Here is a 27,994-nt window from a genome sequence, read left to right as displayed (position 1 = left end):
GAGCGCCCCTAGCAACCATCCGCGATTTAAAGTGGAAGGACAGCCCTCGTCCCGCCTTCCCTGAAACCAACCGGGGCCTGGCGGGGAGGCACGTTGGCCCAATCACCTCGGCGGGAACTAAGACCAACCAATAGGAGACAGGTACAGGAGGGCGGGCTGAAGGGGTCGCGGGCGCACGCGCAATTGGGAGCAGGGCCTCGATTCGAGGTGGTGTGGGTGAGTTGGGTGTTGGTGGACTCGTGTTGGCCCTCGAAAACCCGGCGTAGCCGCTGCCGCCCTCTCCTGCCCTCGCCATGTTCCTCACCCGGTCTGAGTACGACAGGTCTGTGCGTCGGGGGGAAATGGTGTCGGGGTTGTGGGTGGCCAGGACTGGGGCCCGGTCCCGACCTGGGTTCTGCCGTGTCATGGGGCGCCCCAGGATCCTGAGTCTGGCTCGGCCTGGGGATCTCTTGGCCTCCTTAGCTGCCCGCAGTGATTCTCCAAGCTAGACGCTCGCCAGGTCCTACCGCTGCGTCACTGCTGGGTCCTGATTCGGTGACTCGGTGCGGAAGCGAGAAGCTCCGCTTTGTGCTTGGGGAAGAAGGCTGAGGGGGCCGGGACTCCGACCTTTAACCCGGAGAAGTCCAGGGGTCACCCTCTCCCCCGTTCATCATTTCGTGAGGCGTATGACTGCCTTTTTAGAAAATGTGAGCGTGTTGCCTGGAAGAAAAAGCAACTAGAGATTCTTTAATGGTCTTCATAATTTCAGCTTCCCTTTCCTTTAGGGTAACAACCTCGTTTTCCGTTTCTTAGTCGTGGAAATAGAGCAGCCTTTTCTTTGATTGAGATGGAGGAGGGCATGCTGGGATGTATACTTTTTGCAGAAGCGCCAAGCCATTCTCAGTTTTGCACAGGTAGAATGTGGAGTCTGATTTTACAGGAACTGGAATTCAGAGTGGTTCTCAGAAGTTTCCTCATCACGGTGATTCCACTAGACCTAGGCTTTTCTCATTCTTTAAGAAGCTTGTAGCAAGTTAGTTTGTGTGTGTTAAGGCCAGATCTGTTTTCGAAATTAAGGTTCTGAGATTTTTTTTTTTTAAACACACTTTTCAGGGGTTGGGAATGCTGCGTAATACTAAATTGTACATATTTATGCAGTAGGCATTTTTACTTTCAGTTTCTGCTTTGGTCAGTTAGGTTTTCACATAACTATAAAAGTTTTGGGGCGCCTGGGTGGCTGTTAGTTAATCGATTGCCTTGGGCTGGGGTCAGGATCCCAGGAGAGCACCACATCGGGCTCCTTGCTCAGCGGGGAGACTGCTTCTCCTTCCCTCTGCCTGCTCTTTTTCCTGCTTGTGCTCAATTTCTCTGTCAAGTCAATAAATAAAATATTTTTTAAAAAACTGTAAAAGTTTTGTGTTTGTGTTTTAAGCTGGGAAAGGCAGATTTTTCTTTCCTCCTAGGTGCTTAGAAGCTGCATTTCTTTGTCAAAGTATACTTTGACCCTGTCAAAAGTTTTATCTCTTGGAACCATTTCTTTTCTTTTCACCTTTTTACTGACTCTTATAATTTACATGTGAAGTTTTATTTATTTTTTAAAGATTTTATTTACTTATTTGACAGAGAGAGCACAAGTAGGCAGAGCAGCAGGCAGAGGGAGAGGGAGACACAGGCTTCCTGACAAACAGGGAGCCCGATGTGGAACTGGATTCCAAGACCGTGGGATCATGACTTGAGCTGAAGGCAGACGCCTAACTGACTGAGCCACCCAGGCTCCCCATATGTGAAGTTTTAAAACTGACAGCTTTTCCTACTGTCGTATAAAATAACTATTAGTATTAATCTTCCCAAGCATTAAGAAGAATCATCTTTGGGTAATAGAATTTTGAGTTAGGGTGTGTATGATAAAAATTGTTTTTCTTATCAAAAGGCCTTATTAAGGTTTTGTGATCCTTAGCATCTTCAACGACTTCTTTGTGTTACTCATTTTTGTATCTTCCCAAGAACGCCTAAGCACAGCTTTTTTACATTCACTTATCTCATATACTTGAATGCTTGCTGTATACAAGGCCCTGTTCTAGTTGCTGGCCATACAGCAGTGAACAATATCAAGATCCTTGCTCTTGTATGGGAGACTGTCTTTTAAAGAACTGTTTACAAAAATAACTGTAGTGTGAGTCAGAAGTGTATTCACGTCATTAGAGAAATTCAAATCAAGTACTAAGTTCTGTTGAGGGAGATTGCATTCAATATTGGGGATCATTGAAAACTTTAAAAAGGAGCTGATATTTACACTGAGTCTTGAGAAAGAGTAAGATCTGAATAAATATAGACTGTGAGAGTCAATAGTTTTGAGGCCAAGAATATAGGATGAACAAAGGAGGGACAATGGGAAAGCACTGCACGTTTGGGGAAATTCTGTTCTGTACGGCATATATGATGCATGCATGGGAATGGTGAACTATGGAAAAAACAGGTTGATGCTAGATATTGAATGGTTTTCTATGTGTGGTTAAGGAGTTTGGGTCTTACTCTTTAGGCAACCATGTTCTACTATTTTCATTTTTCAAAGTTACAGAATCATAATTGTGTTTTGCAGAGATTATCTGACTGGAATACAGGAAAGAGTGAGTCAATACCAGTTAGAAGGCTATTGTAATAGGTGAAAGGTAATGAGGGCGTTGAGAATGAAAGAAGAGTGTTGAGTTACTATGTGGGAGGAATTGATGTAACTTGGCATATTGTTAATATGAGAGATGGGGAGAAATGAGTCAGATCATTCAGAACTTTCTAGCTAGGGAAACTGGGAGATTGGAGATGTTTTAAAATAAAAATGAAATAGGAGTGGCAGGAGATGGAGCTGATTTTGCAAGGATGGCTGGATTTAAAGAGATAATTCAGGTTGGAAAATGGTGAGTGTTCAGTGCTAATAGGATATCCAGGTAAAAATGCTTAGGAGGCATTTAAATTAGCCAGGGAAGTGTCCAAACTAGAAATAGAGATTTGAAAGTAGTTCTTTCAAATGTGCTTAGTGTAAATGAAATAACCCCGGGAAACAGTAAAGTTTGAGTAGAGGGCCAAGAGCAGAGCACATATTAGGATGTAGTAATACCTCACTAGAATGAAGTGCTTGAATTGGAGTGAAAATACTGTATTTGCATAGTACTTTACACATTACAAAAGTTCTTTCCTACTCCATGCAATTCAGTATTACCTGTGATGGGGCCAGCATAGGTTTTGGTTTTGGTTTTTCATTTGAATTAAAGCTAGTTGCAGAACTAAAACTTAATTCCAGGTCTTCTGTCCTCACTTTTTACTCAGTGATTTTTAAAAATTGTTCCTGGGGCGCCAGGGTGGCTCATTTAATTAAGCATCTGACCAGGCTCAGGTCATCATCTCAGGGCTCTGGGATTGAGTCCTGAGTCAATTCTCCCTCTCAACATGGAGGAGTCTGCTTGTTCCTTTCTTCTCCCTCTCCCTTTTGTCCTCCCTCTGCTCATGCTCTCTTTCTTTTTCTCTCTCTAAAACATAAAATCTTTTTTTTTTTTAAAGTTGTTCTTTACAGTTCATAACTTTTTTTTTTTTTTAAGATTTTATTTATTCATTTGATGGAGAGAGAGCACAAGCAGGGGGAGTGTCAGGCAGAGGGAAGAGGGGGAAGCAGGCTCTGGAGCCCCATGTGGGGCCTGATGTGGGGCCGGATACCAGGACCCTGGGATCATGACCTGAGCCAAAGGCAGATGCTTAACTGACCAAACCACCCAGGCGCCCCGAGTTCTGGACTTTTTAAATGATTTCTGGGGCAAGGGGGATGCTGGGATTGTGGGATTCTCCTTTAACTTCTGATTTAACCCAGACTAATAATTCCCAGAGGCAGTATAGTGGAATAGTTAAAAGCTTGGACTCTAGTCACATTGCCTAAATTCTCAGTCCACTTCTGCTTCCCCCTTTCTTTTTTTTTTTTTTTTAAGATTTTTATTTATTTATTTGACAGAGATCACAAGTAGGCAGAGCAGCAGGCAGAGAGGTGGGGGGTGAAGCAGGCTCCCCGCCCAGCATAGAGTTTGATCCCAGGACCTTGGGATCCTGACGTGAGCTGAAGGCAGAGACTTAACCCATTGAGCCACCCAGGCGCCTCCACCTCTGCTTCTTATATGCTGAGTGACTTTGGGCAAATTACTTAACCTCCGTGTCTCAACTGTGAGATAGTATCTGTCTTAAAATGCTACTTCATAGGATTATTTTGAGGATTAAATAAGTTAAGTCATTTAGAGGTTTATAACAATGCCAGGCATGTAGTAGATTTGCAGTAAATGTCAACTTATATTATTACCTGTTTTATATTTGGGGACATATATAAATATTTTTAAGAAAGTTTTTGCTAAAACAAATTTGAAAATGCTGTATTGTATATCATATCACATGTTATAAAATTCAAACTCCATAAACCAAGGATCATAACTCTATTAATTCATTTATTTGTTCAAGTATTTTTGTAGTATCCATTGTGTGCTGAAAACTTTTATAGCTAAGACCATGGCTGATGCCTCTTCTCCATAGTGATTTCCAAAAGGATAGAGCGAAAAAAGGTGGGGAAGTGTTTGGGAGAAAAAAGAAATCTGGCATATAATTGGTATAAATATGTATGGAATAAATAAACTAGCTTAGGCTTTAGGAACTGCACGGATCTCAGTCTGTTAAGATACCAGTCCTGATTCATACAAATAAATAGGGAAATGTACCTATAACTGACGTTTACTAAAAAGTAAGATATTAACAGCAAATGTATGTAATGGGAAGAGGATAAGGATAAATGCTTATTTTCTTGGGAATTGCCTGGTAGTTTTGGGGCATGAATTTGCTGAAGGAATTGCAGATTGATTCAGGGTTGAGGCAGAAGGTCACCTGTTCTCATTTGATCAGTTTGAAGTCTCTGGGAGTAGGACATAAGTATTCCATACATAAGTTCCATTTTCTTGAAAAGCTGTTAATGTACAAAAAAATAGCTACAGATTGTTGTGGGCAAAGGAGAATAATGACAATATGCACTAGCATATGTCAAGGAATTTGAGTTGCATATGTCTATGCTTATTTTTTCTGACAATTTTTAATCCTTTTTTAAATTATAGGGGCGTGAATACTTTTTCTCCTGAAGGAAGATTATTTCAAGTGGAATATGCCATTGAAGCTATCAAGGTATAGTATCAAGTGGCAAGTTTTTGAAAATTCATGGCAACCTAATGCTTTGCTGGCAGAACATTTGGGATAAATGTGTTTTAGCTATTTTTTTAGAAAACATTCTTTATCTCCCTATAACCAAATACTAATGATTTTATTTATTTATTTATTTTTAAAGATTTTATTTATTTGTTTGACAGAGATCACAAGTAGGCAGAGAGGCAGGCAGAGAGAGGAGGAAGCAGGCTCCCCGCTGAGCAGAGAACCTGATGTGGGGCTCGATCCCAGGACACTGGGATCAAGACCCGAGCCGAAGGCAGAGGCTTTAACCCACTGAGCCACCCAGGTGCCCCTAATGATTTTATTTTTGATTTTTTTTTTAAGATTTTGTTTATTTATTAGAGAGCACACACACAAGGTGGGGGAAGGGCAGAGGAAGAGGGAGGAGCAGACTCCCCACTGAGCAGGGAGCCCTACAATGAGGCTTGATCCCAGGACCCTGAGATCATGACCTGAGCCACCCTGGCACCCCTACTAACCATTTTAATAGCAATTTCCATCTCATCCCTAAAACCTTTTGAACAGATAACTGCTTCATAATTATGTAGCTTTTTCTCAGTGGGGCTGGAAGGACATGCTTGTGTTCATAATCTTCTTGGCTATAAAGAGAAGAGTATAGAAGTCTAGAGTTAGGTCCTGAGAGATATTTTGAACAATCCTTTGATCACCTGTGTTCTTATTAGTAAAGTGGATTTGTATGGGACACTTTTAGGACTAAATAAAAGATGTGTCTTCTTATCTAGTAACAAAATCAAATAGTTCGAACCAGTATTAAGAAAATTAATAAGTAAGCTGTCTATACTTAAAGTTAGTTATCACATGGGATGTGCCTTTGTTGAATTATGGATAATCTAAATTCTGATACAGATTGTCCAGGGTAAGGTCCAGTGTCAGTATTTTTAAGGACTCCATCAGTGATTCTGAGATCTAGCAAGTGTCTAGTCCAGCCCTTTACCCTGTGCTTCAATCACTTCTGCATCCCCAAATAGTCTCTATTTGTAGAGTCCTAGTGATAGGACATTTTCTCACAAGATGGCTCATTCTGTTAGAAAACAGTTCATAATGGTTAAGAAATTTATCCTTGTATTGAATGAAGAGTCTAGTTTCCTGAAGTTTCCTTCATTTTGCCCTAGTCTTGCCCTTGAACCATACAGAATGTTGAAACCTCCAAAGATAGTTCCTTGCATAATTGAAGAGAGCTACTGTGTTTCTCTTTAAGTTACCTGTTTTAGAAAGTGTATATGGTTGTATGAGAGTCTGGAAAAGGGCAAAAGAGATTTTGATTAGTTGAAGACATAGAAATAAAAGTGGATGCACTATGATAGGTGGTGGGACAGAAAATGGTGGGCCAGCTACAAGTGCCTATCCCTGTTTCTGATGTTTGCCCTATATTGAAACCATACAGTACTGTGAAGTATGAAACCGTCATAATTCCAAGCTGTAGCATTTATTTTGAGTCTCTAAAGACAACATTCCCACCCAGATGTGCAAACCAAGAATAATCCTCAGGTTTTTAGGGTTTCTCTTTTAAGCTTCTTACTGCTAGTGATTTCCAGATTGCTTAAAGATAGATGGCATCTGATCTCTAGCCCTCTGTTAGACTAAGATAGAAATAGCCATGTGGTCCTTAATAGATGTGAGTTAACCTTTGTGAAAATTCAGGCTCTTTGGTATTTAAACAACCTGGTTGTTGCCTTGACAACTTATGAGTTGCCAGTGAGAAAGCAATTTGATAACCTTAAGTATTTTCAGCAGTATGAAAGGAGCTAGAGAAATGATTAAGAATGGCTGAGAGGTAGAAATTGTCGTTGGAGGTACTGTATGGATGGCATGGGTGAGATACAGCCAGCAAAAGTGGAAAAAATTGCCTTAGTAGGTTTTTTGGGGGAAGGAAGGATGATCTGTGGCAGTATCAAAATTACCGTATTATACGGAGCATCTGATCATTGGTTATTGTGAGTTGTACTTAAAAAAGTACTACATAGAATCAGTTCAAATGTTCTCTCACTCCCTTCATTTTCCTCATCCCCACCAAGGGGCGGGATGAAATTTAGGCAAAACTGTAATACCGAAACATCTGGGGGTAAATGTTCAAAAAAAATTATCTTGATTTTGATATATTTTATAAAGTAGACTGTCTTGAAAGTATTAACCCTTTTTTGGAGCGGATGCTTAGGAAGTTACTTAAGTTGGAGGCCAAATTGAACAGGTTGAGAATTTATCCTCGTAATATGATAATGATTCATCCACAAAATAATTATAGTACCCAGGGACTACTAACATTTTTGACCACATAATTCTTTGTTGGGGGACCATCCTGTGCAAGGTAGAATGTTCAGCAGAATCCCTGTCCTCTACCATTAGATGCCATTAGCACTCAAATTTCCAGCTGTGACAACTAAAAATGTCTCCACACTTTGCCCTTCAGACAGATGTCCTCTAGACATGGTAAAATGGGCCCACAGTTGAGAACAACTCTACTAGATATAATTTGAAAGTAGGTATGAATACTGTCCTGCTCTGTTCAGTTGGAGACAAAAGAGCAATACACAGTACATAAATCAACTAGAGAGCAACTAAGTGCCACATTAAATTCTCTGATAATATTTTCGGATTAAAAATTTTATTCTTAAGGCATACCTGTATGTAGTTTTAAAGTAGAAAGATAAAATGATTATATAAACTCCGTAACAAAAACAGCAATCCCTGAGGACTGCCCCCTTTACCTTAAGCTTCCCTGAGGCAACACTTTGAAGTCTTTCAGCTGATAATTTTCTTGGCATTTACTTCCGTATTTCTAGCACAGACTCACATATTTTGTTTTGTTTTGCTTAGGCATTATCCACAGACTTTTTTTATGGAGAATGATGATTTCTGCCCCTAGTGACACACATAAAGAGACAGACACCCCCCCACACACACACAATTTCCTTCTGGGGTGGCGGTAAGGCAACCCACTCTATATCATATATATCATAATCTTGTGAGATCATTAGTCGACATTTATATCAGTATGACTATGTAAATGCTGCTCACAGCTGAGCCATTTTTCCATTTCTCCACAGTTTTTTCCTGAGAGTGGAGAATTCTTTTTTTAAAAATTTGCTTAATTTAATATATGCATATCATAAAATCATCCCTAAAGTCTCTCTAGGTAATACATATCTTCTCAAAACATCCAGGCACATTAAATATCCTATTAAAGATTTTTAAATAGGGGTGCCTGGGTGGCTCAGTTAGTTAAGCATCTGTCTCTTGATTTCAGCTCAGGTTATGATCTCAGGGTGGTGGGATCAAGCCTCAAGTCAGGCTTTGCATTCAGCAGTGAGTCTGCTTGAGATTCCCTCTGCACCTTCTCCTTCTTAAATGTGCACACACTCTCTCTTTCTCTCTCTCTCTCTCTCTCTCAAATAAATAAATCTTTAAAAAAAGATTCTTAAAAAATCTTTGAGCCTTCTCACCTGCTCCAGTCTGAACTAGTTCTCTGGGCATATTGCATAGCTGTATACTCAGGATATTCTGTCAACATCATCCTGGGGATTCCTTGTTTTGTTTTGTTTTTTTAAGATTTTATTTATTTATTTGACAGACAGAGATCACGAGTAGGCAGAGAGGCAGGCAGAGAGAGGGGGGGAAGCAGGCTCTCTGCTGAGCAGAGAGCCTGATGCGGGGCTTGATCCCAGGGCCCTGGGATCATGACCTGAGCTGAAGGCAGAGGCTTAACCCACTGAGCCACCCAGGCATCCCCAGGGGATTCCTTTTAACTGCTTCTTGTGTTGGCTTCTGTGTGTCATCCTTTTTTCTTTTCATGTATTCTTCAGTTTGCTAAAGGTTCTCCAGTAGTTTCATAAGAAAGTATTTCCAAGCTCTTTTGTTTTTTCCTCTTTCTTATTAGTGTCCTATTATTATTTTACAGATGAAATATATTCCTTTTTTTCTTTCTTTTTTTTTACAGATTTTTTTTTTAAAGATTTTATTTATTCATTTGACAGAGAGAGAGAGAGAGATCACAAGTAGGCAGAGAGGCAGGCAGAGAGAGGGGGAAGCAGACTTCCCGCTGAGGAGAGAGCCCGATGCGGGGCTTGATCCCAGGACCCTGGGATCATGACCTGAGCCGAAGGCAGAGGATTTAACCCACTGAGCCACCCAGGCGCCCCTTTTTTACAGATTTTATTTATTTATTTGACAGAGAGAGAGAAATCACAACTAGGCAGAGAGGCAGGCAGAGAGAGGGGGGAAGCAGGCTCCCCACTGAGCAGAGAGCCTGATGCGGGACTCGATTCCAGGACCCTGAGACCATGACCTGAGCCGAGGGCAGAAGCTTAACCCACTGAGCCACCCAGGTGCCCTATATTCCTTTCTTTAAGGATTTTTTTGAAAGATTATATATTTATTTGAGAGAGAGGGAGAGAAAGTGAGCAGGGGGAGAGGGAGAGAATCTCAGGCAGACTCCCTGCTGAGTGTGGAGCCTGAGGCAGGGCTCACTCCCATGTGCTAAGATCCTGACCTGAGCCAAAATCAAGGAGTCAAGACACTTAACTGACTGAGCCACCCAGGCACCCCAAAGATTTTATTTAAAAAAATTATATTTATTTATTTGAGAGAGAGAGAGTGTGTGTGCACTAGTGGGGGTAGGGAAAGGGCAAAGGGAGAGGGAGAAGCAGACTCCCCCACTGAGCAGGGATCCCAACATGGGGCTCAGTCCCAGGACCCCAATTTCAGGACCCGAGCCAAAGGCAGACTTAACCAGCTGAGCCACCAAGGATTTTTAAGGGTTTGTTTTGTTTTGTTTTTTAATTTTTTTCCTTCTTGTGCTGGTTAGATTCTTTCTTTCCTCCCTCCCTTCCTCCCTTTTTATTTATTTAATCCCTACTAAACCCAGTGTAGGGCTTGAACTCACAACCTTGAGATCAGGAGTTGCGTGCTCTTCCAGCTGGGCCAGCCAGGTGCCCCGAACTGGTTAGATTTTTTAGAGCTGTGTTTTTCAAGCTGCAAGTGTTAACCCATTAGTGGTCATGGAAGTCAATTTAGTAGTTAGTGGAAGCATTTATTTTTGAGGGGAATAGAACAGGAGATAGCAGAATGCCTTGCTCATAGTTTTGGTGAGTGTTTTATTTTGTTTTTTTCCATGTTGTTTCTGTTATATTTATTTGTATACTTTCGTCTGTTTTGATCATGATACGAAAGGTATTTCTTAATGTAGATTTTGTAGATTTCAAAAAGTTTGAAAACCACTGCTGTAGAGAAAACTGCCCCTTCTCATTTCATGCCTAAAGGGTGTTTCAACTACTAGCTTCTGAGAGCCAAATGGAGAAAGAAGGCTGAGGTTCTTAATATTAAGCTTGTCAATTTTTACTTAATGCCCCTGTTCCCACTCTAGTCTCCTGTTTTTGTCTGTGCTTAGTGTCCTGCAATCCAAAGACCACCCTGTTTTACATTCTCCAGAGTCTTCTACAGGAGTTGGGGTGGAGGCCATCATCTAGCTTTATAGCATAGGGGAGGGGATCTGGAAATCTGTTTCTTAGGTAGGCATGGAACTGATGCTGCAGTTTTTAGTTCCTCTGTTTCTATTTCCACAGGTCCTTGTTACCACCATTTCCTTTTTGGGGGTTTCTGTGATACAAATTAGGTTTTTTCTTGATTTTCTTTACTACTGATTTAGGATTCAGAATTCTCAGGTCTGCTCAGTAAATTATCAGCAACCAATCTTTTTTTGAAATTTTGTTGCTATGTCTTTGCCCATTTTCTTTGTCCTAGTATATTTTTTGTGCATCCCTCACCCCACCATCCTTTAATCTTGTACTCTTGCCAGGTTGGGGGAAGGAGTAGAGCTTATGTGTGTTTTCAGTCTACAACTTTAACTAGAAGTATGAACACTCATTTTTTTTTATAAAAAATTCTTTAACAGTTCACCTCCTGTAGTTATGCATATAAACACCAATTAAGAAAATACATAATGGGCTGAAACCAAGAGTTGGATGCTCAACTGACTAAGCCACCCAGCTGTCCCACTGTGCTTTATTTTGAATAATTACTTCATTTCTTGTCCAAGTTACGAATTCTCTTCTTCACAAAAGAATTACTCTTTTCTTCGTCCACTAAGTTTTCATTTCAATGAAATGAATTTTGAAATTTGCTTGTTCTGTTTCATAAATTTCTTTTTGCCCTTACTGTATGTTATTTCTTCCTTAAATTTTGAAACATTTAAAAAAAAAATACATTATGGGCGCCTGGGTGGCTCAGTCAGTTAAGCGTCTGTCTTCGGCTCAGGTCATGATCTAAAGGTCCTGGGATCCAGCCCCATATTGGGCTTCCTGCTCTGCAGGGAGCCTGCTTCTCCCTCTCCCGCTCCCCCTGCTTGTGTTTGTTCTCTCTCTCTGTGTCAAATAAGTAAATAAAAAATCTTTAAAAAACTGAATGAAATCTTAAAAAAAAACAGTGAACTTTAAAAAAAAAGAAAATATATAGCAAAAAGCTGCTATATACATTTAAAAACAGTTAAAAAGTCAGGACTTTATGTATTTGAAAAATAATACATCTATGTATGAGACATGATCAGTGTGCAGACATGTTAAACGTGTTATGCATAATGATTCATGGAATTCTTTGGGCTCCTTTGCAATAACAGGTTCCAGGAGTCTCATGATTGCACTGGCAGGCAATGCTTTGTAGAACTAACTAAATAATAATGGTAATTCAGAAGAAAGGAGCGCATTTAGTCATCGAAGGCTTTATAAATGGTGGGTGGAATTTGGATAGGCAAAAGATTGTATTCCAAGGGAGAGAAGGCATGAGCAGAGTTGTGAAGGTAGTAGGAGATAATATGGCATGAAAACATGGGTTGGGTTATACCTGGTGGATTTTGTTGGAGAATAATGAACGATAAAGTTTGGGGGGAGGGGCGCCTGAGTGGCTCAGTGGGTTAAGCTTCTGCGTTCATTCGGCTCAGGTCATGATCTTAGGATCCTGGGATTGAGCCCCGAGCCGGGCTCTCTGCTCAGTGGGGAGTCTGCTTCCCCGTCTTTCTCTGCCTGCCTCTCTGCCTACTTGTGATCGCTCTCTGTCAAATAAATAAATAAAATCTTTCAAAAGAAAAAAAAAGTTGAGAGAGAAAAGTGAGATTAGATTTTGAGGGCTCTGGAAGCTTATGTGGAATTTATGTTACAGGCAATATAGAGAGACGTTAATTCTTCAGAGAAGAAGTATAATGAAAAGAGCATTTTATTAAACCAGTCAGGCCATAACATGAAATATACATTAAGAGAGAGATTAAGTTGGGGAGCCTAAGTAGGAGGCTGTTGAAGTAATCCTGGCATAGAAGAAGAATGACTAAATTTGTTACTCCTTTATTATATGCCAGACACCATTTTAAGCCTTTTATATATTAATACATTTACTCTTCTTGATGTGTTTTACAGATAAAGAAACAGACATAGAGGGATGGTGATTAGGATGGTGTCATGGAAATGGGAGATGAAATTATCTATATTGTGAATTGCTAGTGACCTCAAAAGATTACTATTTTTACATGGGTGGTGGTGTTTGAGTTTCTTCTTCTTCTTCTTTTTTAAGTACATTACTTTTCTGAAGGTTATGTTGTACATTTGAGGAATACTACCTTTTGGGACAGGTCAAGATAGCAGAGCTGGAAAGAAAAATATTAGAATTTTATTACTTTTTCCCCACTATGTTTAGAACTGTAGAATCCGTTCCTTCAAAATACTGGCATTAAAGTTGATAATTTTCCAGATGTTTTTAAGAACTTGGTGACCTTTCTCTTTAGAAGAACAAAATTCTATAAATCAGTGCTCTTGCCATTGATAGGAATAGTACATTACTTATTAGGGTGCTCCTTATTCTCTGCATACTAGATATAGCTGATTGAAGTTTTATCTTGTAAAGTTATTCAGAGAGATTCCTGGTGAGTATGTGAGACGGTTCTTTGACCTGTATGTGATAACGTAATGCATTTCTTTTCAGCTTGGTTCTACAGCCATTGGGATCCAGACATCAGAGGGTGTGTGCCTAGCTGTGGAGAAGAGAATTACCTCCCCACTCATGGAGCCAAGCAGCATTGAGAAAATTGTAGAGATCGATGCTCATATAGGTAAGGAGTAAGGGAAAGCTGATCTGTAGGATCTGGCTTGGGTTAATTAGTCATCTTTGGTGTTCCAAGGGAGATGTATTAGATGAACATCTTATCTCCTTGTTAACTATTATTTTTCAGATAGTAGGCCAGTGTGCATAATATAAGAGTAGGAAGCAGTTGTAGAGCTCACTTACTCCCAGAATTAAGTCGGGGAGCCTTCAAATTTAGACTTGGCAAATGTGATGGTTATTAAACTATGTCAAGGTTGAATCATAGGCCAGGTCCTTATGATGGTTGGGTCTTCAGTGATGCATAATGTTAGTCCTGGTAAGAAACCACCAGGAACAGAAAATTATGTGGAAAACTAGAGGTCTCTGCTGAAAAGAGGAATTCTTAAAGATCTTTGGGATGACTAAGGTTCAGAGAGCATAAGAATATTAGACTGAACAGATCAGTCCTCTTCCTCTATTTTGAGATTTATCTTTTTACTCCCTGTCACCCCCTACTCCCCCACCCACTCCCCAGCACTAATTTTCTTGGTCTCTGTTTAAATTCCCCTGCCTTAGCTTCTGACATCACTGTAGCATTACAGGGTGAGTAGTTCTGATTATTTATAGCATGGCATTTTAGTTGGTTGTCCAGATTTTCTTAACCTACTAGTCATCTTATTAATGAAACATCAGTAAAATAATGACTTGAAGGCCTAAGAACCAAATGCCATGGTGATTCTGGGATCTCTACATTACTTCTTTCACAGACAGAGAAACAGATTTAGTCTTTTAAGATTAGAACATTGTGGCTACTTTACTTCAAGTCACTTGTCTTTTGGAGATAGATCAGTGTCACTTCATTCAGCAAATTGAGAACTTAACTATGTGCCAGATATATGTTAGTCAGCAGGGATACAGAGAGAAATGAGACTTAGTCCTTATCTTTCAGAAGCATACAACCTAATAGTGGAGGTAAACATGTAAATAAGTAAATGCAACTGAGTGATATAGGTAGCATTAAGAAAGGCTGTGGTATGGGTTTAGAAGGGGTACAGAGGAGGAAATAATTAGTTTTGTCTCGGGCCAGTGGTAGTGGGTATTCAGAAAAGGATTCTGTAATGGTGAAGACTGAGCTGAGCTGAATTGTAAAAGATCAGAAAGTGTTCATCAAGTGAACAAGTGTCTGGAGATAGAATGGGGACGCTCTGGTTAGAGGGAATGGAAATGAGCAAACCCTTGATGGTGTAAAATGCGGAATACGCTGGCACAAGCAGTTTGGTATGACTGGGAGGTGGACTGTAGCAAGAAGTGAGTCTGGGATCAGATAGTTGGAAGTTCTTCTTACCATGCTAAAGAGCTTGAACTTGATCCTTTTGCTCTGATGATTTTAAGCATTGAGGTAATATGATCAGATTAGTATCTTAGAAAGAGCATTCTGATAACAAGGTTGCAGGTAGAGTGAAGAGGGCTGAGACTAAATGTAAGGAGATCAGGTAAGAAATTTGCTTTAGTCCACATGGAGATGATGAGGGGTTTAACCAAAATGGTAGCCAGAGAATGAAGAAAGTAAAGATTAATGCCAAACATGCTAATTTGCTAGACACTGATAGAATTTGAGATCTAATTGGTTGTGAGGGCCAAGGAGTTTAGAAGGGAACAAACTTGATTTGAGTTGGCGGTATGTCCAAGTAGATATATTAAGGGAGTCATTTGGCTTTATGGGGTTTGAAATGTGGAAGCAAGGCTTAGGCTGGAAGTGCAGATTTTTGAGTCATGGTGTATAAAGTAAAAGCCATAACCTTGGTATCTTGGACCGTTATACAAACTTTTCTCTAGATTACTTGGTTTCTATTTGGTCAGGGAGGTGAAAAAGCTTTTGATTTTATCCTAGGCTCTTCCACTATAGCTCATAGTAAGATGGCTTTTTTAATTTTAATTTCTTCTATTGGGATGTTATTGTTTACTTAGTTTGGAAGTGCATTGTGGTCTATAAAGAGTGCTGAAGGGATGTTGAAGGATGTAATATGTGGAAATTCATGTTCGATTGGCTGTTCTCCTCTGTCTTCTATCTTAAAAATATTGGACTCCTATGTTATTGTGGATGGTTTTTAAAATTTATTTGTAATATAATTATACTTGTGTTCAGTACAGATAATCAAATAATTTCCCATTTTTATCTCTTGGGTATATTGCTGTGGGATTGCTAGGTGGCTGTCTTGGTTCCATTCCAGTATTTCAGTATTTCCTGAGTGGATGAAAGAGTCCTGCAAGGATTTGGCCCCCTAGGTCACTATTGCTTTTACATTGCAGGTTGTGCCATGAGTGGGCTAATTGCTGATGCTAAGACTTTAATTGATAAAGCCAGAGTGGAGACACAGGTAAAATTAGCATCATCTCTCCTTTTTCCCATGATGCTTGAGTTCCTTCTTTAATGATGACATAGCTGCCTGAGCTGTATTGCAGGTTATCTGTGTTAATATCAGATGTAGCTCTTAGGAATGATTTTGGGTAGAATCCCTAGTTTATAAGTTTCTGAGGCTTGGAGTCTAGCCATCCAACCATTGCGGCTTTAAGGAAGCCCTGGCAAATAGTGCTGACAGTCTCTTGCTTCTTTTTTGATTTGCCTTATATAAAGCAAGCTTTGCACTGCATTCTGTTTCCTAATTGACTTTCTGTGGGAGCACCGTAGCAGGAAGTGAATGTAGCTAAGGGATATTCTACCCCAGCTGCCTTTGGTGCTGGGCTTGTAAATAACAGCTCTCCTGTTGCAAGTAATGTTATGTACCAGGTAACAAGTACTGGTCAGGAATACTGATACTCTGCTTGGAGAGTAGACTAGGAAGGAAAAAAAAAATACCTGATTTGTTAACATTTTTTACACTTATTTTCAACTTTGCTGTCAGTACTTACAGAAAAGTAAGTCATTAATTTAAACACCAGTACAATGATGACCTAGGGTCTTTGGGGGAAAGTGGCACTTAGCCGTTAGCATTCACTTTAGTGAAAAGACCAAGCTTGGTGCTGTGAGGGATTAACTCTGTTTTTCATTGGAATAATCCTCTAGTCTGTCGTTGCTTAGAGTCCTTTTGATCAGAGTTTATTTTCAGAGCTATTTCTCTTCCTTTCATGTAGTCCCGAGCATTCAAGTTTAGTGTTAAGGAAAACACAATGGAGCTGAGCATTCAGTTTGCAACCATTGTTCACAGGGATGTGTGTAGTGAGATGGAGGGCTGCTTTAATGCTTCTCTTATTTAAAAGGTAGAGCATTTAGGGGTGCCTGGGTGGCTCAATCGGTGAAGCGTTCAACTCTTGATTTCAGCTCAGGTCTTGACCTCAGGGTTGTGGGGCATCATCCTCTGTGCTCAGTAGGGAGTCCTGCTTGAGATTTTCTCTCCCCGTGTCCCCCACCGCACGTGCTCTCGTGCTCTTTCTCTCTCTCACTCTCTCAAATAAATAAATCTTAAAAAAAAAGAAGAAGAAGAAGAAGAGGTAGACCATGTTTTGCTCTTCTTCTAGAACCATTGGTTCACCTACAATGAGACAATGACTGTGGAGAGTGTGACTCAGGCTGTGTCTAATCTAGCTCTTCAGTTTGGAGAAGAAGATGCAGATCCAGGTGCCATGGTGAGTGTGGTATTTGTGTCATGTTTTCTTGCTGTTCTAAGGGACCTAGGACACTTGTCCTCTAAACAGACCTTTCCCGGCGCCTCTCACCACTTACTTCAATAGCCAGTTATCTTAATACCTCTTGTTTTTTTGGTTCTAGTCTCGTCCCTTTGGAGTAGCACTGTTATTTGGAGGAGTTGATGAGAAAGGACCCCAGCTGTAAGAATAATTTGCCATTTTTCCTGCCTCTTTTCTGGTAGAATTAATTTTAATTTGGGATGGGGACTGGTTGTTCAAATCAACTGAGAAGATTATTGTAGAATTACAAAAAATGAAGGGCTTCTAACTCTAAAGTTCAGTGATTGTGTGCTGTTTATACTAAGGCAAATTTGGGGATTCTATAAAGAGCTCCCCCTGTTGGCACCACTGCTAATGCTGGAAAGAATTAAAAGTAACTTGGTTACTATAGTCAGGTTGTATTTTAGAGCTTTGATTTAGAATGTTGATTTGATCCTTATCCTCAGGTATTTACAAAGGCATACGTGGGTGCCATATTTAGATCTCCTATACTGCTAAATCTCTGGGGAATTTATTAGTTTAAACACTTTTTAAAAGATCTGGTTTCCCCAGGCACAGAATGTCTTTTGGACCCGTGCCTCAGTATTTCAGTGGTTTTCTGGCCGCAGGGCCAAGCATTTATATTCTTTAGCGAGATGTTTATTTCTTAAAATGCCACCACTGTTCATCATTTTAATCCCCTTCTCTTGGGGGGTTTTGCAGGTTTCACATGGACCCATCTGGGACCTTTGTACAGTGTGATGCTCGAGCAATTGGCTCTGCTTCAGAGGGTGCCCAGAGCTCCTTGCAAGAAGTTTACCACAAGGTAATTGAGCACTAAGAACTTTTATTTTATTATTTTTTAAATCAAGGTATAATCTACATACAATAAAATGGGCAGAACTTAAGAGTTCATTTCTAGGAGTTTGACAGTTCTATCTTCCCTATATAACCACCACTTAAAACAAGACGTAGAACACTTCTCACCTCCTGAAATGTTTACCTCTCCAGTCACCCTCTTCCTCCCTGGTAACCATGTTTACCATTAGAGATTAGTCTTGTCTGCTCTTATCATTTTTATAAATGCAGTCATACAGTTTGTATTTTGTGTTTGCCCTTTTTTGTTCAATATACTGTTCCATTCATGTTTTTGCACTTATCAGTACTTAATGCTGAGTGGTATACCATGGTATGGATGTACCACAGCTTGTTTATCCTTTATCTTTACAGCTTTACTTAACACTTACATTTCCTAGTCTGGCTCTTGAAGCAAGTAGGCATTTGGCACTTTTTATCTTGTGGGATGAGAGGGCTTAGTTTTGGGTAATTCATTGTGTTTGAAGACTGCCATACTTATTATTCAGACGGTTCATGCATCCGTCAATCCCTGGTAGTTTTGATTTTATATGTAAAAAAAATTTATGTGTAGAAAAATTGGGTTTCGTGGGTTTAAAACGGTACAAGAACAGATTTGCTAACCAATGAGCTACTTTTTTAGATCATTTGGGAATTCTTATTCATAGGATATTCCCAATATTATCTTGCTTCGATTATTAAAAGAAGATAACTACACAAGTGTAGCCCTTTCTGCCTCTTCAGAGGTCACTTATATGAAAGTTGGTGACTTTGATCTGGTTCAAAATAGGACTTTTTCCCCCCTGTGAATAAATGTATTGTACTTATTGACTGTTTGCTTGAATTGTAGAGATTCTTGTCATGCACTCTACTTATTAAGCTGCTTGATTTATTATTTGCTAAGTCATTTCTTCAGGGAACTATAGGGGAAATCTTTGAAGGAAAGCAGAATTATATTATAATGTTTACACTTCTTACCCTTTTTGTTTCAAGTCTATGACACTGAAAGAAGCCATCAAGTCTTCACTCATCATCCTCAAACAAGTAATGGAGGAGAAGCTGAATGCAACTAATATAGAGGTATTTTTCTCTTCTGTTGTTTTTTATTTATATATCATAGTTCCCATTGCTGAAGTTTGAATGGATGGAGATAATCACATTTTTATATGCTTGGCCCTTTAGAAGTAATTACTATCCTTGGAATAAATGGTAACATCAGAAGCCAGAACTGGATGAGTTAAAGACTGGAAGGGAGGTGGACAAAACATGGATGTCCTGCTTTCTCAAGGAGTTACTGTCCACAGAAGGCAGTATTAAAGGATTTTTTTTTGTCTTTTTAAGGATGATAAAAGACTTGAAAATACTTTCATAGACTGAGAAGAAACTAGTATATAGAAAAATGTTAAAAGAAACAAAAGCAGGGATGCCTGCGTGGCTCAGTTGGTTGAGCATCTGCCTTCAGCTCAGGTCGTAGTCCCAGGGTCTTGGGATTGTGTCCCACATCGGGCTCTCTGCTCATCTTGGAGTCTGCTTTTCCCTCTGCCTTCTCCTCCCCCTGTTTGTACACGCGTTCGCTCGCGCGCTCTCTCTCTCTCTCTCTCTCTCTCTGACAAACAAAATCTTAAAAAAAAAAAAGAAAGAAACAAAAGCAGAGGTTAGATAGTGATAGAAAAGTTCTAGAAGAGGGAAGCCTTAGTACAAATGAAGGAGTTGGTTTGGAAGAGTAGAACTCATTCAGCTTTATATTGAATACCCATTATATGTCCTGTATTATACTAGATGCCCAGGGATACAGACACAGAAACTCCAGTTCCCATTCAGGGTAGTATACTATGTAATTTAGGGAATATAGAGATAATAACAGCTTGTGGCAATTCTTCTATAGTAGTGATCAGAATGTATTGCCACAGGAACATGTAACTTACACTAGGACATTAGGAAAGCTGGCTGGAAGAGGTGATGCTAAAGAAAAGAAGACAAGGGTATTCTGGGAAGAGGGAACAGCTATGCACAAAGGCTCAAAGCTGTAAAATAACATTGTATGGAAAAGGAATTTTTTTTTTTTTTTTTAAAGATTTATGTGTTTGTTTGAGAGGGTGCTTGCTCAAGCACAAGAAAACACCATGTGGGGAGGGGCTGAGCGAAAGGAAGAATCCCAAGCGACTCCTTGCTGAGCAGGGAGCCCAGTGGTGAGGGGCTTGATCTCACAACCCTGAGACCAAGACCTGAGCCAAAACCAAGAATTGGACACTTAACATACTGAGCCACCCAGGCCCCCTGTAAAAGGGATCTTTGAGGGTTTTCTGACTGTTGGGTGTGAGATAAATGTGAGGTAGTGAGATAGTTGGAGATGACGTGACAGTTGTGGACCAGATTCTGAGTGCCCTTATTTAGGATGCTAAAAGTAGATGGGAGAAAAGGAGGTATAGTGGTGAGTAAGTTTGGGTAAGTTTGCAGGTGACTTGGGAATAAGTTAGGGTAAGTTTGCAGGTGACTTGGGAGAGAGGTCCTGTATTTCCCTCGTGATTGTTTACATCATCTGCTCAGGGTGGGTGAGTGCAACAGTGAAATTAAGGTGAATGGGAACTGTTTGGAAGAGTCATTATGGATAAGGAAAAAGGAAGACAGGGATGAGTAAAAAGGTTGCTGGGCTGTATTAAAATACTAATGGAGAAAAATAATTTTAAAAAAATTAAAAATAATTAAAAAAAAAACTAGTGGAGGCTGGAATCATCCAACAGATACTTATAAAAAGTCAGGATAGTAGGCATAGTATGTATGTACATTATATTTCAATTAGACAGAATTTTTAAAGGCATTGCGCTGTAATCACAAATCCGTAATTAAACCAGTCAGCACTTACCAGGATATTTGTCAGAAGTACTTAGCATAGACTTAGATAATGTATGTTAGGGTTAATCCCTGGTAGAGGATTGCTGGTTCAGGGCCTACGAATGTCTCTCCAATAGAGCCAGCTTCCACAGGCCGCAGTGGGAGGAGCAAACTTGGATGCCAAAACAGGGGCTGGCCTAAAGGTCTGAGTGGAGTTGGAGAGAGGGGTGGGAGTAGGAGGGGTTGCTCTTTGAGCAGTAATGGGGAGAGGAAGGGTTTGGAATGGAAATGGAAAAACTTACTACATAAATACTGTTTTTTCACTTTCTTAGCAGAGATTTTTAAATACTTTCCCTTGGCAATCTCTGAGACGACCAAGTGCAGCAAATGTAGTGAAACCCCTTCCTGACCCTGAGGAGGGTTTTTGTCATTTCCTTTCTAGTACTTAGTGTTTCTTGGTACTTAATGAGTTAGGGTCTTGGCATTTTTCTAAGACTATCCCCTTCCCACCTCACAGTAGTTCAGACGTAGCTCTGTTGATTTCACAGTGAAGATTCTGAGGCCTGTTTGGTTCACCGGAAACTGCAAAGATTTTTAGCTCATTCAGTTTCAGTGTTTCTTTGAAAAGAACATCAGAAGTGTCTCCTTCATGTTTTATTATTAACTGTTCCCTAACTATAAACCCTGACTCTAGTTTTTTCACATTAAAACAAAAGGGCACTTTGACTTGTCCAAGATAATTTACTCCACCAGTACTCTGACGTTTCTAAATCTGGCGGTCCATCAGTCTTTGGAAATGAGGCCCAGAAATCTGTAGTTTTGAAGTCTCCTTGGATGAGTCTAATGGTCAGTCATTTGGGAGCCACTGCTCTAGAGCCCATCTGCTTCATCTCTTTTAGGGCCCTCTCCATCAAGTTGTTCCTTGGGTCCCCAGCCTTTCCTTCTCTACAAAAAAAAAATTCCAAGTGGCATCTTTTTCAGAAAACAAAACAGGGGCATCTGGGTGGCTCAGTTGGTTAAGCATCTGCAGCTCAGGTCATGATCCTAGGGTCCTGGGATTGAGCCCCACATTGGGCTCCCTGCTCAGTGGGGAGCCTGCTTCTCCCTCTGACCCTCCCCCTGCTTGTGCATGAGTTCTCTTGTTCTCGCTCTCTCAAATAAATAAAATCTTAAAAACAAAACAAAATCCACTTTCGTTAACTCCTCTACCTAGTATCCTGTCTTAAAAAAAAAAAATCAGGGGCGCCTAGGTGGCTCAGTGGGTTAAGGCCTCTGCCTTCGGCTCAGGTCATGATCCCAGGGTCCTGGGATCGAGCCCCGCATCGCATCGGGCTCTCTGCTCGGCGGGGGGCCTGCTTCCTCCTCTCTCTGCCTGCCTCTGCCTGCTTGTGGTTTCTCTCTGTCAAATAAATAAATAAAATCTTTAAAAAAAAAAATAAACTTTGTTGAGATACAGTGTATATACTGTAAAATGCAGTACTATTTAAACTTTAAATGTACTATTTTAAGTACACAGTTCAGTGAATTTTAACAAATACATAATCTGCCACCTCAATTAAGGTATAGAACATTTCTGTCATCTCAGAAATTTTTTTATGTCCCTTTTTTAGTCCATTCCTTTCTATTGATCTGCTTTTTGTCCCTATAGCTTTGTTTTGGGTGTTCTAGAGTTTCATATAAATGGGTCACACAGTATGTGCTCTTTTGTGTCTAACTTCTTTCACTCAGCGTAATGATTTGAGATTCAGCCTGTGTCTGTCAGTAGTCTGTCACATTTTATTGCCAAGGGCTATTCCAGTCATCCTTTTTTGTAACCTTTATTGCTAGGTCTCTTCCCAGCAGAACCTTAGGTTCATTGTGCTCACTGCTTCCCCCCATTTATTCCTCAATCGCTATCATTTGTTTCTGTTCTTAATAGTTCCCTGAGACAACTCCTTGCTAAGATAACTCCTGTTTGTCATATTTCATGGTCACATTTTAGACCTATTATTTGACCTTTCTGAAGCAAACTTCTCAAATTTTTGACAATTCTAAAACTAAACATTCATTATCTTTCCTGAAAACCATTTCATCTTCTTGTCTTTCTAATCCTGGTTGATGACACCATCGGTGTACCTGCCAATCATAGCAGAAACCTAGAAGATTCTGGCTTTCTCCCTTTTACCTTTACTGAATTGTTCTCTTCACTGTTTTTGCCTACTTTTCAGTAACTCTCATGTCCGTGCCCCCTCTCCATCCCTACTTCCAGTGCCTACTTTTGTTCAGGCACTCAGTTTTCTCCTGCCTTGTATATTTTCAGAGGTTTCCTAACTAGTCTTCCTTCCTATAGCCTTTTCATCCTTCATTTCATTCCATTTCCCACCTCCCCGCATTGTGCTACTGAAGTTGATCTTCTAAACCATGTATCTAGTCTTGCTTATTCTCCATTTAAAAACATCTTTTCTGACTCCTGTCCACAAGATGAATTCCAAGCTTCTTTCATGGTGTAATGATTTACAGTTCTTAAGTCATAATGTTTAATCTGTTAGGCACCTTGCTAAGCATTTTGCATGCAATTATCTTTTTTAATTTCCACAGCAACTCTCCAAGGTTGGTATTCCTATTTCCATTTTACAAAATAGGAAACTGAGGCTTTGAGAGGGTAGAATCATGCCCTAAATAACAGAATTGGTAAATGGAAGAATCAAAATTTGAACCCAACTGTGATTTGGGGTCCTATACCAAACCAGTATATACCAGTATAATACATTGTCTTTCCTACTCCTCCTCCCCATTTTATCTCCCCATAATCAATCTCTGCTCTAGCCATTCAGAATTACTTTGTATTATAAATACATCATCTTGTTTCATGCTTTTATGCATTTACACATTCAACCTGCCCTTCTGCTCGTCAACTTTAAGACATAACTCAAGGGGGCACCTGGGTGACTCATTCGGTTAAGCATCTGTCTCCTGATTTCAGCTCAGGTCATGATCTCAGGGTCATGAGATTGAGCCCCACTTTGGGCTCCCTACTCAGCATGGAGTCTGCTTGGAATTGTCTCTCACTCTCTGCCCCTCCCTCCACTCGCTTGTGCAGGCGCTCTCTCTCTCTCTCTCCCCTGCTCCCGCCAAAGTAAATAAAAAAAAAAAAAGACACACAACCTAAAAGCTGCTTCTCTTTGAAATCTTCCTTGACTTCCCCTAGGTCACTCCTTTGTGGCTCTACATATGCTTAGCTCTAACACCTAACATTGAAAGCATTTGGCATCTGGCACCCTTAGTAAATAAGAAATTTTCTTCATCTTCAGATCCCTAGTGCCTAATACAATTGTAACTAGTGCACAAGTGCGTAATAATTATTAATTGGATCAATGAAAGAAAATATGTTTTACCTGTCTCACATAGGTTGTGATTTTGTTTTTGTTGGTGTTTTTTGTTTTGGATTGGTTTGGCTTTTATAGATTTATTTATTTGAAAGAGAGAAAGTATGTAGAGGGGATTGGAGGGAGAGGGAAGAGAGAGAGTCTTAAGCAGACTCCCAGCTGAGCACAGGCCCCCATGGGCCTTGATCCCACAACCCATGAGATCATGACCTGAAAATAATAAACATCATATAATTGGATTGTGCTAATTCTGGCAATTTTCAAATTATATTAAATATCAATAATGAATATTACCAAAAATGCCCTAGTATGGTTAATTTTAAGGTCTAAAAAAAAAGGCAAGGGGCGCCTGGGTGGCTCAGTGGGTTAAGCCTCCACCTTCAGCTCAGGTCATGATCTCAGGGTCCTGGGATCGAGCCCCGCATCCATCTCCCTGCTTAGTAGGGAGCCTGCTTCCCCCTCTCCCTTTTTCTGCCTTTCTGCTTAGTTGTGAGATCACAACATCTCTCTCTGTCAAATAAATTAAAGAAAATCTTAAATAAATAAATAAATAAATAATTTTTAAAAAGGCGACATGAGGAAATGACATTTAAAATGAACAAAACAGCTTTTTGGCAAATGTGAAGTGGCACCTATTGCTCAATATTGCCCCGAAACATGGGAACTGTGTTATCAGCAGAGGTGATGGAAGTATTGGTTGTTTTAGCTAAATTTGAAACTAACCATCTTCTAACCCTGGTCTTTTATTGCTTAAATAGATTATATCTAAACTGTTGGTTATTATTTTTTTTTTTAAGATTTTATTTATTTATTTGACAGATCACAAGTAAGCAGAGAGGCAGGCAGAGGGAGAGGGAGAAGCAGGCTGAGCAGAGAGCCCAACGTGGGGCTCGATCCCAGGACCCTGGGATCATGACCCGAGCCGAAGGCAGAGGCTCAACCCACTGAGCCACCCAGGCGCCCCATAAACTGTTGGTTATTATTAATATCTGTCAGTCACAACTGATTTCCTGTTGTGTTAGTGGAATCCTTTCATTTTCATGGCCATTCCTTTTATTTTTTTTTTTTTATTTTTTTTTTTTTTAAAGATTTTAAAATTTGATTTATTTGAGAGAGAGTGAGCAAGAGTGAGCAAGAGAGAGCAGGAGCTGGGGGAGGAATAGAGGGAGAAGCAGACTCCCTGCCTTTCAGGGATCCCTATGCAGGGTTTGATCCCAGGACCTTGGGTTCATGACCTGAGCTGAAGGCAAATGCTTAACCGCCTATGCACCCAGGCCACCCTCATGGCCAATCCTTTTAAAAAAACAAAAAGGGGGCACCTGGGTGGCTCAGCGGGTTAAAGCCTCTGCCTTCAGCTCAGGTCATAATCTCAGGGTCCTGGGATCGAGCCCCGCATCAGGCTCTCTGCTCAGCGGGGAGCCTGCTCCCTCCTCTCTCTCTCTGCCTGCCTCTCTGCCTACTTGTGCGATATCTGTCTGTCAAATAAATAAATAAAATCTTAAAAAAAAAAAAAAGAACTTTGTTGTTAAGTTGCCTTATGAACAATTTTAGAGAATACAACATACCTAATAGTTATTTAGTACTTAACAATGTTCCTAGGCAGTGTTGTAAGCACTTACATATATTAACATATTTAATCTTTACAATTTCTGTATAAGTGTATTATTATCCCCATTTTTCTGTTGGAAATTGAAACACAGACTGTCCAAGAAACAAAGGTCTCACACACACAAGGTTACTTGCAAATGTGTAAACACATTTTAATATATTTCTAAAGAAATCATTAATGGAAAAATGTAGTAACCCCATGTAATTTGCTGCTGCTTTTCTGATCCTTGTTGAAGTAACTTGAAGAAATGACAATGACGCCAGGCATTTGGTTAACTATTATGTGGTAAGTTAACCTCAAAATAGAAAATTTGGTCAATAAAATTTTTTATTTGGGAGTCGGCTATTTTAGGAACCTACGGATGGAAAGGATATCCCTGGGACAGCAGATCCCTTAGTTCCTAATGAACAGCGGCATCACTAACACAGCTTCTCCTGACCTGGTGCTATGTGCAGAGTAATCGAGCCCAGCTCGTTAACCCTTCTCTGCTTTCTTTCCAGCTGGCCACGGTGCAGCCCGGCCAGAATTTCCACATGTTCACAAAGGAAGAACTTGAAGAGGTTATCAAGGACATTTAAAGACGCATGATCCTCAGAACTTCTCTGGGACAATTTCAGTTCTCCTAAATGCTTTTAACTTTTAATTTCAGCTCCTGTTCTTGGAAGATCTCCATTATATGTGCATTTTTTTTTATGATGTCTGTACATAAAGGCAGTTCTGAAATAAAGAAAAATTTAAAATTTGTTAATAGACTATTCTCTTCTAATGCAGTCTTTTGTTTGAAATGCTCATGTTAGAAGGCAAAAAGGATAGTGGTATTAATATCCCTATTCTATCAGAGTATCTATTCTAAAAGCTAATGTCTGTCTACAACAGAATCAACTGTCTCACAAATCCCTTGGTGTTGGCAAATGAACTCAAGCTAGTCCATCTCCTCCCAGAGATATTAATACCAGTGTGAACCCATTCAGTCCTGTAGTTTCTCTTGATTAAATAGGTACTTTTGCTGCTTTTATTATATGAAGGAGATGTTAACAAATTGACCATGAAAAACACGTTTTGAGGGTTAGAGTTAATTGAGCCAACTTCAGTGTTGTCCCAGTTCTTGTGTCTTAATAGATAATTTGAAAAGAGATTTTCATTTTTAATGAGGTTAACTATAAAAGCTGCCATTTTATGACTCATTGAGATTAAAGTATCAATCTATTGGAGCCCCCAAAATGGCCATGTGAAGTAGATATCATTATCATACTTTAACAGATGAAGAATCTAAGGGTATATGTCCATAGACACAGAAAATTAAGCTGTGGGACTTGAATTCAGATTTTCTGGTTTCATATCATCAACTCTTGATTTTATAATGCCAGGTCCTTGGAGCCTATACACCTAGTGAGTAATAGGGAAATCTCATTGAAATTTGAAATATACCAGCACTATCTACAACATGGCTAATCCACGCTTAACGACTGAGCCACCCAGGTGCCCCAAATCCATATATGGTTAAGGCAGAATTGATTGCATATTATCTTCATTGACATTTGTAGAACGTTGTAGTCCATGATGTCAAAATAAGTCATCATTATTTGAGTAGGTTGAATTCATACTAAATTTCATACTGTGTTTCCAGCAAAACAAACAAACAAAAAAAACTTGTGTTTATATACATTTGGAAATTGTAATGGCAAACATTTGGAAGAAAATAATTTTGCCCTAGATATACACATAAGGAAAGTAGAGAACCAGAATACATTGTCACCAATGTTCTGGAGACTGGTCTAGTGATTTTATCCCTGTTATTAAATACTACATGATAGGGGCACCTGGCTGGCTCAAGTCAGTAGAGCATGCAACTCTTGATTTCAGGGTCATGAGTTTGAGCCCCATATTAGGCTTAGAGGTTACTTAAAAAATAAATACAACATGATAATCATGAGATTCATTTCTCTCATGTTCACCATTTATCAAATCCTGGTAGAAAATGCCACTGAAAAATCCTATCACTATTTCCATTTACTCAAATCTAATACCTGTCTACTATGTACCATGTGTTAGGCATTGAGGATGGAGCTGTGAAAATACTGGATGTGGTCTGTGCTCCCATGAAGCTTCTACTGGGAAGAACTAGACTAGCATTCCCTTTAACTCTGTAGGTTCATGGACAAAGCATGCTCCTTTAGGGAGAGATGAGAGTTGTGTCTCTGAATTACGGGTATTATGTAGGGAAAAACAGATCTTAACATATCTCCCTTAGCCTCAGCTTACACCACTTTGCCTTCTCGCTGCCTAGGCAGTGTTATTTGTACCTTGGACTCTACAACTGGTGAGACAGTGAATTTCACACCCTCTATGTTTTTTGAAAGAATAGGATTTCAGC

General features: G+C 39.9%; 1 protein-coding gene across 1 annotated transcript; it reads left to right on the top strand.

Moving 5' to 3' along the window:
* The first annotated feature begins 151 nt into the window (after window positions 1–151).
* LOC111143461 (proteasome subunit alpha 5) lies at window positions 152–26,368 on the top strand. The gene is made up of 9 exons (XM_022497218.1): window positions 152–322; window positions 5,109–5,175; window positions 13,198–13,324; window positions 15,607–15,674; window positions 16,813–16,920; window positions 17,063–17,121; window positions 17,683–17,785; window positions 18,808–18,894; window positions 26,121–26,368. Exons 1-9 carry the CDS (start codon window positions 294–296, stop codon window positions 26,196–26,198), a joined length of 726 nt encoding a protein of 241 aa, XP_022352926.1. The 5' UTR covers window positions 152–293; the 3' UTR covers window positions 26,199–26,368.
* The last annotated feature ends 1,626 nt before the right edge of the window (window positions 26,369–27,994 follow it).

Source organism: Enhydra lutris, unplaced genomic scaffold (genome assembly GCF_002288905.1).
Source record: "Enhydra lutris kenyoni isolate GAN:26980312 unplaced genomic scaffold, ASM228890v2 scaffoldscaffold9, whole genome shotgun sequence".
NCBI lineage: Eukaryota > Metazoa > Chordata > Mammalia > Carnivora > Mustelidae > Enhydra > Enhydra lutris.
This window is presented reverse-complemented; position numbering and strand designations above follow the sequence as displayed.

Bases quoted from the DNA above. Each gene is read 5' to 3' on its own strand.
- LOC111143461 (XM_022497218.1), top strand. From the start codon at position 294: ATGTTCCTCACCCGGTCTGAGTACGACAG. The intron at 17,786-18,807 runs GTAATTGAGCAC...TTTTGTTTCAAG, and splicing joins TGCAAGAAGTTTACCACAAG to TCTATGACACTGAAAGAAGC. The intron at 18,895-26,120 runs GTATTTTTCTCT...CTTTCTTTCCAG, and splicing joins TGAATGCAACTAATATAGAG to CTGGCCACGGTGCAGCCCGG.